The sequence below is a fragment of the Lissotriton vulgaris genome, chromosome 1_2 (genome assembly GCF_964263255.1).
Source record: "Lissotriton vulgaris chromosome 1_2, aLisVul1.2, whole genome shotgun sequence".
Lineage (NCBI taxonomy): Eukaryota > Metazoa > Chordata > Amphibia > Caudata > Salamandridae > Lissotriton > Lissotriton vulgaris.
Genome location: NC_141686.1, coordinates 255,247,329 through 255,264,005, shown reverse-complemented (window position 1 = coordinate 255,264,005; position 16,677 = coordinate 255,247,329). Strand labels below are relative to the sequence as shown.

Below are 16,677 nucleotides of genomic sequence, written 5' to 3'. Positions count from 1 at the left end.
TGAATGTTAGCGGCCCTACATGCCAAGAACAGATGCATACTGGTAAGTAGCATATTCCGTTCGAGGCATGTGGGCCGCTAAATTCATATCTTGTGCATAGAATAAATAGCAGTTTCTCCCATAGCGGTGGTTGCCTGAGCCAGCTGCAGCTGCCTGAAAAAGGGACTAAAGAACAGCCTGTCCTACAGCAGCTTGCTGCTTGGAATGTACATCAACACAGTAGTGTTTGGTGAATGTATGTATGTTATTCCATGTGGCTGCTCTACATATGTCCTCTAATGGAATGTTACCCAGGAAAGCCATGGATGCCCCTAGCTTGCATGTGGAATGCGCTCTTGGGGGGACTGTTAGTGTGCTTTTAGCCTTCTGATAACAAATCTGAATACACTTAACGATCCATCTGGCTATACCTGACTTGGAAATGGGTTTGCCCCTGTGCTGTGGTGAAAAAGCAACAAAGAGTTGTTTAGTCTTCCTGAAATCCTTCGTCCTGTCTATATAGTACAGGAGAGCTCGTTTGACGTCTAATGTGTGCAGTGATCTTTCTGCTACGGAGTCTGGATTAGGGAAGAAAACTGGCAGTTCAATAGTTTGATTAATCTGGAACTGAGAAACTACCTTGGGCATGAATTTAGGGTTAGTGCGGAGCACCACCCTATTTGCGTGAACCTGTATAAAAGGTTCTTGAATGGTTAGGGCTTGCAGCTCGCTAACCCGTCTCAGCGACGTGATCGCTACTAAGAAGGCAACCTTCCAAGTTAGGAACTGTATCTCACCAGAGTGGAGAGGTTCGAAAGGAGGTCCCATCAGTCTGGTCAAAACTATATTAAGATTCCAGACCGGTGAAGGTGGTCTTCTGGGTGGAATGACTCGTTTGAGTCCCTCCATAAAAGCCTTTATGGCTGGCACTCGGAACAGTGAAAGGTGTTGCCTGTTCTGTAAGTAAGCCGCTATTGCCGCCAAATGAATACGTATAGAGCTGTACGCCAGATTGCATCTGTATAAATGTAACAGGTAACAAATAATGTTCTGTGTTGATGCATCCAGCGGGTTTATGTCATGGTTGGAACAGTAAATGACAAAGCGTTTCCATTTGGCAGCATAGCAGGCCCTAGTGGTAGGCCGTCTCACCTCCTTGATGATATCCATACAATCAGGAGGCAAATTCAGATACCCAAATTCTATGACCTCAGGAGCCATATCGCAAGGTTTAACTGTTGCGGATCTGGGTGCTGAACTTCGCCACGGCTCTGGGTGAGAAGACTGGGTGTAAGACGCAGTCTTTGGTGAGGCACCACGGAAAGTTCTAGGAACGTGGTGTACCATGCTTGCCTCGCCCACGTTGGAGCAACCAGGATGAGAGTCATCGAGTGCTGTCTGAGTTTCCGTGCCACCAGAGGTATGAGCGGGGCTGGCGAAAAAGCGTACGCAAATCTGCCTGACCAGTTCATCCATATCGCATTGCCCTGAGACCGTGGGTGTGGGAACCTGGCGGCGAAGTTTGGGCATTTTGCGTTCTCGTTTGTGGCGAACAGGTCGATGTCCGGATGCCCCCACTGCTGGAAGTACGGTTGCAGCACCGAGGGATGAATCTCCCACTCGTGCACCTGATGGCTGTGTCTGCTGAGCAGATCCGCCATCTGGTTGTCCTGGCCCGGAAGGTGCTCCGCCATGAGGAAAATGTTCCTCTGAATGGCCCACTTCCACATGCTCTGAGCCAAGTGTGACAACTGTGGAGAGTGAGTACCTCCCTGCTTCTGAATGTAATACATTTCCGTCATGTTGTCCGTCCGGATCAACACGACCTTGCCGCACAGATGTATCTTGAAAGCCTTCATTGTCATGAAGATTGCCATCAATTCCAGCAGATTGATGTGCATCTTCTTCTGTTGATCCGACCATAGTCCCTGCACTGTATAATGAAGGAGATGCGCCCCCCACCCCAGGAGGGATGCGTCCGTCGTGAGCACTATTTGTGGTACAGGCTCTTGGAACGGTCGTCCCTTGCAAAGGTTGCGTGGATTCCACCAATGCAGAGAGTTGTACGCACGACCGGTCACCAACACTAGGTCCTTCAATTGTCCTTCAGCCGGATTCACTGTCGTACTCCGGGAGCGGACGCATGTGCAGTCTCGTGTGCGGGACTATGAAGATGCAGGAGGCCATCATGCCTATCAACTGCAGAAACACTCGCGCCTGTAGTGAGTGTTGTGGCCTGAATTTGCGAATCAGCAGTTGCATGCTGTCGATTCGCACTGAGTTTGGCTGGGCTGTAGCTGTCACAGTGTCCAACGGCGCTCCCAAGTATTGCTGTACTTGAGCGGGTTGAAGATGCGACTTGGAATAGTTCCGAGAAAATCCCAAACTGTGCAGGAGATGAATTGTGCGGGACACGTGGCTGGCGCACTGCTGGGCCGACTTCGCTTGCACAAGCCAGTCGTCCAGGTAAGGGTAGACATGAATGTGTTGTCTCCGAAGGTGTGCCGCCACTGTCGCCAAGCACTTGGTGAACACTCTGGGGGCAGTGGTCACTCCAAAGGGTAGCACCTTGAACTGATAATGCTTGTTCTGTATAGTGAACCTGAGGTATTTCCTGTGTGCCTGATGTATGGGTATATGGAAATAAGCATCCTTCAGATCCAGAGTTGCCAGGAAATCTCCCTGACTGAGCAATGGCAGGACCTGCTGCAGAGTCAGCATGTGGAAATGTTCTGAAAGGATGTATAGGTTCAAGGGTCTCAGATCCAGAATGGGTCTGAGAGACCCGTCCTTCTTTGGGACTAAGAAATAGAGAGAGTACACCCCTGTTCCGTGCTCTTCTAGAGGCACTAGTTCTATGGCCCCTTTTTGCAGCATGCTGGCCACTTCTTGCTGTAATAAATGTAAGTGCTCTGCGGACATAGGATGGTGTCTTGGTGGTATGTCGGGTGGAGTGGATGTCAGTTCTAAACAATACCCGTACTGGATAAGTTGCCTCACCCACCGGTCTGTGGTAATGCCTTCCCAGACTGGCAGGAACTGCTGGAGTCGTCCCCCGACCGGTGTTACATGGTCCGAGGGCAGTGACAAGACGTCACTGTATGGTATTTGCTGAGGACCTGGTGTTATTATTTCCACGTCCTCTGCCTTTGGCGCTGTTACCACGGTATCCACCTCTATTGCTTTTGTTAAAGGTGGTCTGTGCACCACCTTTATTGTATTGTGTTTGCTGAGATGTTTGCCCTCTTGACGGCCCTCTACTACCTGAGCGACGAAAAGAACCCCCTCTGAACTGTTGAGACTGCAAGGCCCCCATAGACTTTGCCTTCTCGGTGTCTTTCTTGATCTTTTCAAGAATCGTGTCAACGTCAGGCCCAAACAAGAAATCTGGGTTAACGGGGTGATTGAGCAAACTTGTTTGTATTTCTGGCTTAAATCCTGAAATTCGTAACCATGCCTGCCTCCTTAGCATTACACTAGTGTTATTGGCCCTGGCTGCAGTGTCTGCTGAATCTAGTGCACACTTGATAGAAGCGTTTGTTGCAACAACTGCTCTAGTGTATCATAGTGAGCCCTATCGTATCTAGCCAGTAGAGCCTGTGTATTGGCTATTCTCCAAATATTTGCCGCCTGTGCAACAACACGCTTTCCAGCGGCTTCTAATACTTTAGATTCTTTGTCTGTGTCACCACTTGTTTGTGAGTTCGCCCTCTTCCGGGCATTGGAGACCACCAAAGAGTCCAATGGCAATTGACCTCTTATATACGTAGGGTCCACAGGAGCAGGCCTGTATTTCTTTTCAATACGTGGGTTCACCACCCTTGCTCTGGTTGTGTTCTTGAAAATGTCATTGGCGTGCTTAAGGACACCCTTCAGCATCGGCAGCGTCTTCACTGATCTGTCCGACGTAGAGAAGGTATCAAACAGAAAGTCCACCTCAACCGGGTCTGCATGCATGACCACATCGTGGTTCAACGCTGCCCTTTCAATTAGAGCGTTGAACGCTGCGGTATCCTCTGCGTGGGCTGTCTTTACTTGGTAAGACTGGGTGTCCGCCGTGCCTTGATCGTCGAGCACATCCTGCGAGTCATCCTGATTAGATTCATCGGGATAGTTGAATTGCTCGTCATTCTGGCCATCCCCCCCACCATCCTCAGTGCATGCGGGGGAATGTGTAAAGGCTTGTCCATAGGGCCCTAGGGACTCGAAAATAACTGGCGAGGAAGCAGAGTCTCTTTTCCTTTTAAGTGGAATTTGATAGGATTCCATTGGCTTTTCCGGCAAGATCTTCCGTTTGAAAAGGGTGAGTCTTCCGGTTGCAGAGTCAATGTACAACTTCTTTGAGCTTTCAGAAGAAGGTGGAGTGGAACCGACGCCTTCAGGAGTGGCGGTCGTTCCCTTAAGTTTGGACATCATGTTACCAGTGTCGGTGCCCTGTGCCGGCTTAGACGTTTTAGGTCTTGCAGTCGGGGGCAGTCCAAAAACTATAGGTGGAGCCCCGATGGCTGCTTGACTTTTTTTTTCACGGCCATCGCCAGCCTCGAGCCAGGTGTTGCGCTGGGATTCCCAAAATGGCCGCGGCTTGATGCGTCACGTTCCAACGCGGCCATTTTGTGCTTGTCTTCGAGAGCCTTCATCAGCATCAGCTTGTATGCATTCGGACTGAGGGACGGCTGCGACTCAAGTCCGTCTTCAGTGTCCACGCCCCCAAGGGCAGCCTTAGATGACTTCGCTCCGTCTCTTTGGGCCTTTGGCACCTTTTTGGATGCACCGATCTTCGGGTTGGCACCCTTTTGGGACCCCGAAGCGGCAAGGACACTCAGAGCATTCTTAGGATCCGATGGAACGAGGCTTTGCGAAACGAATACTGGTTTGACCAATTTCAGTTTCGGTTTTGATTTGTCTTTAGTCAGTTTTGTTTTCGTTTTCGAAGGCGCACCCACCGAAGGCTCTGAAATATTCTTAGCCGGGCCAAGTTGCAGGGCTGTAGAATGAGTATAAAGATCTTGGCTAAGGCCTTCCGGCGATGCTTCGACCTGAGCCTTTGACAAGACAGTGTCCCTTTCGACCCCCGAAGTTTCGGTTGGGTCTTGCTCATCGCTGGAGCCGCCCTCTGCGGCTCCAATGGCCATACCGTTGTCTCTTACCTCGACGGCTTCATCTTCTTCGATGTTCTCATCGTCTACCACTTCTCCGTAGTAAGATTCTGGACAGGAGGCCGGGTCGGAGAAGTGCTCCGGGTCCTCCTCCTGGACGCCCTCGTCGTCCCCAGTCTGAAGGTATCCTCCACATCCGACGCACTCCACGCCGGTAGTCTCGCCTCATGTCGAACAGCGAGCGCCTCTTCCAACCTGAATTTCGAACAGGTCAAGCAACTCTCCTCGTCGTGGTCTGGAGACAGACATCTGTTGCACACAGGGTGCACCTCTGAGAGAGGATACTTCGCGTTACAGACCGGGCAACGTTTAAACGGGGCCTGGAATTCCATCGTCGATGTCAATCTTCGATCAGGCCTAAAAATCGGGAGCACACGTGCTCAAGTATCCGGGAAACCGGATAAGGTAACTCAGAACCGAACGAAGTACAATACCGACGCTTAAAGAGGCCTTTTGGCCTGAAGAAAACAAGTTTTTCCTATAGGTTCCGAACGAGAGTCACGGAACACATCCGAACCCAATGGCGGAAAAAAACAATCTAAGGATGGAGAGGATGCCCATGCGCACTGTAGTCCAGGGGAGGAGCACCTATCTCATGATACTTCAAAGACACTTCCAGGACAACAAGGTGCAATCATCCGGACCCAACACTAGGCGGCGATCTATGCAAAAGATATGAATTTAGCGGCCCACATGCCTCGAACATATGGGGTCCAACAGGTGGCCCTTGGTATGGGTGGGCTGGTTACTTTGTAAGTGGAGATTCAGGGAGGCTAGATCTGCTTTAAGGTCAGCAGCTGTTTTATTGGTGAGGTCATCGAAATGGAGATTCAAGTCTCCCAAGACCGTGAAGTTCGGAGATAGACAGGCGAGGGAGGAGATGGTTTCCATAAGAGAATCGCAGAACAGTCGTTGCTGTCCTGGGGGACGATAAACTAATATCCCTGAGAGGGTTGTGGATGGGGGCCGATGAATAGAGAAACGGACATTTTCACAGTCCTGAATTGGGCTATCCTTAAACTGGCAGGACAGGTAGTCTCGGTAGATGATCGCTATCCCACCTCCAATCCTGGCGGGTTTGTCCTGGTGCTTCATAAGGTAGCCAGAGGGAGTGATTGAATGATGTCTGGGTCTGGGTAGGAGTTGATCCAAGTTTCGGTGAGAAAGAGGACCTTGATCTCCGAGTCTTGAAGAAGCATGTTGATTTCTGCCTGGTGCTTCGGGAGGGATCTGCAATTAAGCAGAGCCATCCTGAGCCAGCGTGGTTTAGGAGGGAATCGTGGTGTAAGCCGATATGGACAGTTTGAGCAGCAGGAATGTCTCTCCTCTAAGGAGATGGTGCTGCGACAAGGCGCGGAGGAGGGGTCCCTTAGCATGTGAAGGGCTTCCTGGGTATACCTCAATGGTAACGGTGTAATTGAGGCAGGGGTCCTGGGCTCCGGGCTCGGTCTGGCGCAGACGGGCGCAGACAGGCTTCTTAGGCGCTCCCGCTGCGCTTGTCTGCTGCGCTTCCGGCAGATGCACATGATTTATGCAGATGACGAGGGGAGGAGTAGGGTGGGCGTGGCCTAAAAAGGGGCGTGGCCTGAGTCCTCGCCGGTGCTGGCGTCGGGAGTAGTGTTCAGGTGAGGCTTCGCGGCAGCGCTAAAGTCCGCTACCCGGGCCGATCAGTGGTGAGCAAGTGCCCTGGAATGCTATGCAGTGTGGTGAGTTTAAAACACACAAATTCAAAGTGACAATACAATTGTTTTTAAAAGAAGATTAGCGCAGTTCGCACTCCCGGCTTCTGCCTCAGGAGATAGGTCAATTTCTGGTAGTGGCGTTGTATTCAGCGTTTTTATACCAGTGGCAGTGGGCGTGGCCTAAAAAGGGGCATGGCCTGAGTCCTCGCCGGTGCTGGCGTCGGGAGGAGTGTTCAGTTGAGGCTTCGCGGCAGCACTAAAGTCCGCTACCCGGGCCGATCAGTGGTGAGCAAGTGCCCTGGAATGCTATGCAGCGTGGTGAGTTTAAAACACACAAATTCAAAGTGACAATACAATTGTTTTTAAAAGAAGATTAGCGCAGTTCGCTATTCAATTTCAGATCACCAATGCGTGGACTTTACCTTCAGATTACCCACCATCCACGGACACCAGCACCTGCCCCCATGGACCAAAGAAACAGACAACCAGCTCACCTCCTCACTCATCAACTCCACTCCAACAATAATGGAAAACGACAACCCCAACACCGCAGCCCGCACCCTGCATAGATGGATCTCGGCAGCGCCAACACCATAGCCCCCCACAAGAAAAACAGCAACACCCATGCCAATAAAGCCAGATGGTTCACCACTGAACTTCGTGAGTCCAGACGCACTTGCCGCCGCCCCGAAAAACCTGGAACACCAAATCCACAGAAGCCCACACCAACTTCAGAACCCTCACCAATGCCCACCACCAACTCAGAGATACAAGAAAAAAGCAATCGAAGACAGAATCTCCACTCACACGCAACAGCAAGGAACTCCAACATCATCAAGGAGTTCGCCCAACCCACAAGCGAGTCTACTGACATCCCACCCTCACAATACCTCTGCAACAAACTCAGCACCTTTTTCCACCTCAAAACCAAGAGCATTTACGACAACTTCGACAAAGAAAACCAACAAACTGGACCCTCACCAACCACCCCAGACACCAAGAAACCAGTGATCCACAACAGGATAGCCCTCACCACCAAAGACACACTGAAGACAATGCAGTCAATACACTAAGGGGCCCCCACGGACTCCTGCCCCCACCACATCTTCAACTGAGCTGCCGACACCATCGCACCCATTTCTCCGCCACATCATCAACCGCTCATTGGCAACCGCCTCATTCCCTGACGACTGGAAACACGCAGAGTTCAACCCCCTACTGAAGAAACCCTCGGCGGACCCCACAGACCTCAAAAACTACAGACCAATCTCACTGCTCCCGTTCCCAGCGAAAGTCATCAACAGCCAACTCGCCCCTTTCATCGAGAGCACAACATCCTCCACCCCTCGCAATCCGGCTTCAGAAAGAACCACAGTACGGAAACCACCCTCCTCATCGCAACAGACGACATCCGCACCCTACTAGACAAAGGAGAAACAGTAGCCCTCATCCTCCTCAACCTCTCAGCAGCGTTCGACACAGTCTCCCACCGCACCCTAATAATCAGAAATCTAGAACAAGGCCCTCGACTGGATCCACTCCTTCCTCTCCGACAGAACACATTGAGTCAGATTTCCCCCTTTCCTCTCAGACCACAGACCAACAACCTGCGGAGTCCCTCGTGGCTCCTCCCTCAGTCCGACACTCTTCAACGTCTACGTGGCCCCACTCGCCCCCATCGTTAGGACAAACAGACCGAACATTGTGTCGTACGCAGAGGACACCCAACTCATCATCTGGCTATCCAACGAACCCAACACCGCCAGACAACTTTCGAGAAGGCATGGGAGCCATCGCAGAATGGATGAAAAACAGCTGCCTACAACTAAACACCAACAAGACAAAAGTACTCCTCATGGGCTCAAACTCCGACGCCTGGAGGCCCCCGCCCTCGGAAACCCTTTACCCCCACGGACCACGCATGAAACCTAGGAATAATCCTGGACTCCGAGCTCAAAATGGACTGCCAGATTAAACTCAGTCTTGTCCTCCTGCTTCCACACCCTCCGCCTCCTTCGTAAGACATTCAAATGGATCCACCTAGAAATTAGAAAGACCGTCACCCACACCCTGGTCACCAGCAGACTCGACTATGGCAATGCACTCCACGCTGGAACAAACAAAAACCTCACCTGCAAGCTACAAAACATCCAGAATGCCGCCGCAAGACTAGTCCTCAACCTACCAAAACACCGCCACATCTCCCAGCACCTGCGCACACTACACTGGCTCCCCGTAGAGGCGAGTATCACCTTCAAGATACTCACCCACACACAAGGCCCTCCATTGCACCGGACCAGCATACCTGAACAGCAGACTCAATTTCCACGCACCCCAAAGGACCCTACGATCAGCCCAACTCTCCTACGCCGCAGTCCCCCGCACGAGAAAGACCAGATCGGGAGGACACTCCTTCTCCTTCCTCGCAGGAATAGCCTGGAACGCCTCCGAAAGACAACATTGCTCCCCATCTTCGCAAAGAACCTCAAAACCTGGCTCTTCGACATACCCCCTGCTTGACGTTAACAAAAGCAACAGGACAACACGACCGAGGTTCAGCACAACCAAATCACTAGTCCAGACAAAAGTAATGGTGGTGCAGCACACTTCCCGTGCCCGTTGTCCCTGGGCACAAATACAACGCACAGGTTTGGAAAAGGAATGGAAGGTGCACTCAAAGGAATTACGCAGGTACTTGTGATCTTGAGTTTTCTTTTTCTTTATTTAGGTAATTATACCAGAAAGGACATACACAGCCAACGCGTTTCGTTACTTGTTGTAACTTCGTCACGGCTGAAAACAAACATGACATAATACAAATTACTTACATTTATCATGAATAGAAATTTATGTACAAGCTATTTTTTCATCATATCCTTAAAAACGAATTCAAGACGGAAGACACGACAAAACCCATAATAAATGTAAGTAATTTGTATTATGTCATGTTTGGTTTCAGCCCAGACGAAGTTACAACAAGTAATGAAACGCGTTGGCTGTGTATGTCCTTTCTGGTATAATTACCCAAATAAAGAAAAAGAAAACTCAAGATCACAAGTACTTGTGTAATTCCTTTGAGTACGCCTTCCATTCCTTTTCCACACCCTCTGCTTGACGAATCGGATCCTGCACCCTCCCCTCCCCCCCACACTACCCCATGTGCCTTGAGACCCCTACGGTGAGTAGTCACGCTTAACAAACCTTTGATTGATTGATTTGGAGGAAGGAGAAAGCAGGAAAGAAAAGGAAAGATTGCCAGAAAACTAAAAAGTCAGTAACTAACAATCAGAGGCATGTGATGTTCTCAAGAATGAGGAAGGCCAAGGAACATACAGACTGAGCTGTAGAATTTGTTTTCATAGTCCAATAATTAATATATTGCAGGGTTTTTTTCCTAAAATGATCACATCGCTGCATTTCTTAAATGCCATAGCTTTCTGATCAATCAACAAGCACACATGATGTCATTTAGGAGCATACAAGAGACAAACTGGCTGACGCTTTCCCAGTATTGTGAAATGCGAAAAGGTAGTAGGCGTAAAATGACTTACTCAGCATCTGGCTTGACAGTCCTAAGTGCCTGATAGGCCTGCTGGAACTGGAGGCCACCGGCCTTCATCATGTAAGCAGTTACAATGGCTGCACTTCGACTGACTCCTGCATGACTGGAAAAGAAAGTCTTTCATTAGCGAATGAACAAGAATGACATTTGTTTTTTACAGAGGTTACTTGGGCAGGAATGACATCCCCTGCAGGAGGAGAAAGCCCGTGTTATTTAAGTTAACTACATGGTTCAGTACACACCCTTAAAAGGATCTGGGATTACTGGTGCTGGAGTAGAGAGGCCAGTGTTCATAGGTGGGAATCTGAAACCAGGAGTCTGCAGAGGAGGACACCGGATATTGCCAATGGGCTGGGTTAGGTGTGACAACTGCCGACCAACATGACCACTTAAGAGTTTCACTCCACTCCCACATCTGGGAATCCTCAGATTAAAATAATGTTATGATTAGGTGAAAATGTCCGTGATAATGTAGCAATTTGAACAAAAAAACTCCCAGGAATTCATGTGCTAACTTAAAATTGATTAGATTGATTGATCATCATTGATTACATTACTGACAACATCCTCCAAGTTACTTTTGAACACACTACTCTAAAAGGAAAAAGGCATTAGGGGTATGAAAGTAAGTACCAAATAGCTCAGAATAATATAAAGCATCATTAAGCCATCACACATATAACCCGCTTATGTAAATCAAGCTTCTGTTATGTGGAACATAGGCTTTATACCATACTTTGAATGGGTAACCAAACTCATGTTAACACTCAACCACACATAACAAACGCCTAGTGCACTTAATGGCCTTTGAACTGTATATTTTTCCCCCTAAATGATTACTATGTGACTTTATGATTATGTTCTAGCACACAGATATTAATTACAATAGGATGCGTTTATTTCCAGGCATTGAACTGACTGAACGCAGCAGTTCTTAGTCTGTAATGCGGGGAACCCTGGGTGTCCACGAAGATGATTTGGCAAGTCTACCACTGCTTACAAATTAAACAACATATTATTAAAGTGTATATAAATGAAGAAGCAACATTTAAAGTTAAACAATTTGAAACATTCTGTAAGAGGGAATGTAAAATTGGAGGCATTAAGTTAATATCTTCAGCTGATTCATGGGACCAGTGCAAAAGCATCAAACAGAAATGCCTTAAATTGAATGTATAAAAGCTCCAACCTTCCCGTTAAAATTAAAATTGAGTTTTTTACATTTGTGCATTAAAGCCTCAGCATTTATGTATTTGTTGGAATGTTTGTTTTTGTAATTTTTGGGCATTTTGCGGGTCAAATTATCGAAAGTGCTTAGGCCGGTTTCCAGCTACCAGTAATGACTAAGTGGGTGTCCTCGGTTTCCAATAATGATTATGTGGGAGTCCCTGGGTTCTAGCAATGTTTATGTGGGGCTCAAACGAAGTCAAAAGGTAAAAAGCCACTGGGTGGATTAACGAACACCATGGGATACCCAAAGCTCCACTCTATTACCCAAATCCGTTTTGACTGACTGAAATGTTTTCTGCAAACATTTGCCACAATGGACCAAAGACAATGGCTACTATCTTCCAACCACGTCCCCTACACAACTAAGCACAATGCCTACGTTGGTACGCACATCAGTGACCCACATAGGATCAGTACGCGCTATATAAATGCTGCTACACAATGCGCATTGTTTGCCATTAACTCCCTCACTCATGACTTCATATCCCTCCGAGGTCCGCAATCATGTGAGGTTCTCTCAGAAAGAGACTGTGAAACACACAGTTCAGGCCAGGCTTGGAGCAGCGGATGGCAGCAGATAATTGGAAACCTTTTGTTTGGCTGATTGCGACACCTCCTTCGCATCTCACGAGCTGGCTGTGGAAAAGTATTTTTTTCAGCTCACGCGGACGTCACTGCGACTTGCTCGGAACACTAGGATGATACTTATCTGTCACTATGAAAAGGTTAACAAAAACTAACATACTCATTGGATGATGTCAGAGAACAAGTCATGAGTCATGTAATATGTGAGCTCTTGAGCAGTGTATGACGGAGGCACAAGTTATAGTTAGCAATGATAAATATAACTGCTAAATTTCTGTATTGTTTTTAGGTTAAAACTTTGTCAATTAATAATAATGTCCCTTTTCAGTGAACTATTACATTTTGGGTTTTTAAAAAAAAAACACAAATCACTCAGATCTTATTATCATACCTAACTGTAATGTCACATTAACATTTGCTTTTTTTAGCAATATAGGTCACTTCATTCCAACATTGAGCTTGTCAGCGATCAGCAAGCACAAGATACACGAGGCTCAAATTAAGTTAGTAAGTGAAATGGTGTGCCTATCGCCTCAGAAAATTTAGGCATGGAAAATGTAGGCATGGAACTTCCTCTTAATTCCATCGGGAGCGCTGAGTCGCTCGCCTTCACGCTCAGACTGTCCCCGGGCCAGGCCCTGAAGGGGTTGTTGGTCTACAGGCCACCAGGCCCTTTGGGTTCCTTCCTGGAAGATCTGCAGACAGCTGTCTCTGAGTTGGTGCTGACCTCACAGCACTGCGTCATGGCTGGTGATTTCAACTTCCACCTTGACGTAGCGGATGACTCGGATGCGGTCAAACTGTTGGATATTACATCTCCACTGGGATTGTTACCGTTCGTGTCGGGGCCAACCCATGAGAAGGGGCATACCCTGGATCAGGTGTTTTCGTCTGTCCCTCTTACGGAGGTTGACACCCTGCCGGTGCTCTGGTCCGATCACAGGCTGATCAGATTTTCGGTGCTGGAGAGTGCGCGGCCGGATAACAGTGCCTCAGTCTTGTCTAGACCGACCTCGAGAGCGCTGCACAGAGTGACACCTGACATGCTGGAACAGGCGCTTCTGGATCACCCATGCCATCTTTCGGGCGATCTGGATAGCGACACTGAGGCTCTGCAGTGGTGGCTCATTGATAGGCTGGACGATCTGGCCCCCAAGGTAGCCCTCCGATCCACGGTGGCACGGCAATCTGCACCGTGGTTTACGGAGGCTCTTCGTGTGGCTCGCAGCCAATGTAAGGTGGCCGAGAGGGCCTGGCGACGTTTGTATGATGGGGAGGCTAAACTCGCCTACAAGGCGGTGGTGAAGGCCTACCATCGGGACATTCTGGGAGCTAAGAGGGACTATTTGGCTAGGAGGATCGAGGCATCCGCGAACTCCTGTAAGGAGATCTTCACCATTGTGAAGGAGTTCACGACCCCTAGTTCCCAATCGCCCCCTCTAGTTTCTTCAGATACGTGGGCAGGTGATCTGGCCGGCTTCTTCACTAATAAGAGCAAGGCGATTCAGGCCTCCTTTGTGGAAGGACCGGAGGATGGAAGCGGCGTCACCGGGGCTGGGTGCGGATTTCCGCACACACCGACGGCGGTGCTGTCTGATTTTCCTGCTGTTTCCAGCGATGTGTCCAGGCAGCTGTTGGCCAATTTGAAATCTGGCTCGCCACTTGACCCCTGCCCCGCCAAATTTTTGGCTGGGATGGCGGAGGTGGTGAATCCGCTGGTTAATCCCATCCTCAACGCCTCGCTGAGGGAGGGGAGGGTCCCCAGCTCTTGGAAGAGAGCGATGGTGATCCCCCTCCTAAAGAAACCGGGTCTCGACGTCGAGGTTCTGGCCAATTATAGGCCAATTTCACTTCTTCCGGCCCTCACGAAGATCACGGAAAAACACGTCCACGGTGTCCTGTCGCGCTTTCTGGAAGCTAACAATCTGCTCCATCCATCTCAATCCGGTTTCCGTCCTAATTTTAGTACGGAAACGGCATTGCTAGAGGTCACTGAGATCATCAGGGAGACTGTTGATATCGGCGGGAGGGCGATGCTGGTCATGTTAGATCTATCGGCGGCCTTCGACACCGTCCCCCACAGGGCGCTCTTAGCGAGGCTTTATGACATCGGCCTTAGGGGGACGGCGCTCAGGTGGTTTACATCCTTCCTTGAAGGCCGCCGCCAGACGGTCTGGGTTTCCCAGAGCTCTGCCGAGATGCCGCCATTGGGAGTTGGGGTTCCACAGGGATCTGTGTTGAGCCCCACGTTGTTTAACATCTTTATGTCCCCTTTGGCGGCCTTGGTGGAAGCATATGGGGCCCAGATCATCTCTTACGCCGACGACACGCAACTCCTCTTCACATGCGGGAAAGACCAGGAGTTTGATGGAGGGAGAATTCGGGACTGTCTTACATTGGTCTTTGACTGGTTCCAACGGAACAGTCTAAGGGCCAACTCGAGCAAGTCCGAGGTTCCTTTTTTTGGTTGCGGTGTCGATCCGGAGTGGCAGCATTGGTGGCCGTCCGACATGAGCCCTCCTGCACAGTCTTCCTTGGTGGCTAAAAACCTGGGTGTCAAGCTGGACAACCAGCTATCGCTGCGAACACACATTCTGGGTCTGGCTGGCACCTGTTATGGAATTTTGAAAATGCTCCGTAAATTCCTGCCCCTGCTGTCTGAGGAGCACAGGCGTATTACTGTGCAGGCTCTCGTCGGTTCGAGGCTTGATTATGCTAATGCCCTCTTCCTTGGCCTCCCTGATTACCTAGTTCAGCGCCTACAGGTGGTACAGAACTCTGCCGCCCGGGCTATCTTTGGCCTGCGTAGACGAGCCCGAGCTTCCGGGCTGCTTCAGGCGCTACATTGGCTGCCTGTCCGGAAGCGGATCCAGTTTAAATCCCTGACTCTGATGCACAAAGCCCTGTTTGGATCAGGGGCTGGATACCTGCGACGGAGACTAGCCTTCTATCGACCAGTCCGCTCTTTGCGCTCGGAATCCCTTTACAAAGCGGTGGTCCCGCGGGTGAGGAAGGCCCGCACGGGAGGGCGCTCTTTCAGCTGCAAAGCCCCACAGCTGTGGAACTCGCTTCCTCTTTCGCTGCGCAGCACTGTCAATTTGTTCCAGTTCAGGAAGAGCCTGAAGACCTGGCTTTTTAATCTTTAGGCTGTTCTTATTGCTTCAGTTTCAGTTCTTTTTCTCATTCTTTTGCTGTGTTGTGTTATTTTTATTCTGAGATGCAGGTGGAAAGCGCCGGGACACTCTTTTCGAGTAGCCGTGCGCTATAAAAGAACGCTGTAACATAACATAACATAACATAACAATTAACATTGCTCCAACAGCCGAAAATGAATTCATCTGGTGCGATTGTCCCAGAGGGAACAAACAGCAAGCTCAATCAAAACTTTTATAACATTTGTTAACAAGAATTTTCGATTCTATTAACGACACAAAGGCGAAGTTTATTCAGTTCCTAATTTAGCTTTATTTTTCAGCAGCCAATAAACATCTTGAATGAAACAAATGTATTACTGTAAAAACTACAAGATCCATGAATACAGGAAACCACAAATCCTATTAAAGCACGTAGCATAGCCAATCAGCATTCAGCCATCCATATAAGTTATAGTCCAATGAAATTCTTCCTCTCTTTCTGCAAGGTTGAGAAGTCATCCAGAAGTTATAATCATTGAAGGAATATCTAAAACTAGAATTTTTTTTGAAGTGCTAAGAAAAGAAATCTGAACAGAATACTTACAACAATTAACCTACAAAATCTTTTTTTTTTTAAAAGGGAGGGTTAAAATAAATCATAAATTTGAAATTCCTAATAGAATTGGTATATGAAATTTTAAGAAAATGTGGGATAATCTTAGCCTACCTATGAATAGAATTCAAACCTTTTGTTCATGAATGCTATAACATTTTCGATTCCATATCAGGATCACAGGCACAGATTGTGCAAGTTCAAAGCTAATCAATCACTAATGAAAAATGATTACTTCCTGGCTTATAATAGAAGTAATTAAACATGGAGTCTGGTGACCAAATCAGCATGCAGATAATGTCTTCTAAAAGATCACCAGCACTGAAGGATTTAGATGTTGAGCACCTCTGAAAGAATGAGTACAAAAGGAAGAAGCTTCAATGCCTGCTTCTGATAAAATCCATGGAATCCATCTTGCTAGAACTGGAGCGGAGACTGAAACATAAGGCCAGACAAAAACAGTGGACCAAACAATTTCTTGTCTACCAGGAAAAGAATGATATATAATCCGATTGGTACTGCATGGAGTTCTTTTTTTTTTTTTTTTTTACACCAAACGGGTAACTCCTTCTGGGGAGAAATGTCTACTTCTTAGATTCAGAGCTCTAATATCTGAAACTTTTTTACAAGACGCTCAACATAAAAGAACCAATAGTTTAGTGGACTATAGTTCTTTAGAAGGAAATACATTAGTAGGCCAAGACTGACGGAATTTCAGAAGTATTTCGAAGGCTTG

At 48.5% G+C, this 16,677-nt stretch overlaps 1 protein-coding gene across 2 annotated transcripts in view; it reads right to left on the bottom strand.

Moving 5' to 3' along the window:
- Window positions 1-16,677, bottom strand: part of DUSP12 (dual specificity phosphatase 12) — a 154,881-nt gene that overhangs the window by 124,904 nt on the left and 13,300 nt on the right. For both annotated transcript variants that reach the window (XM_086953170.1, XM_086953171.1), the window contains exon 3: window positions 10,369-10,482. In XM_086953170.1, coding sequence (XP_086809296.1) covers window positions 10,369-10,482 — 114 coding nt within the window. The remainder of the gene's footprint in view (window positions 1-10,368; window positions 10,483-16,677) is intronic.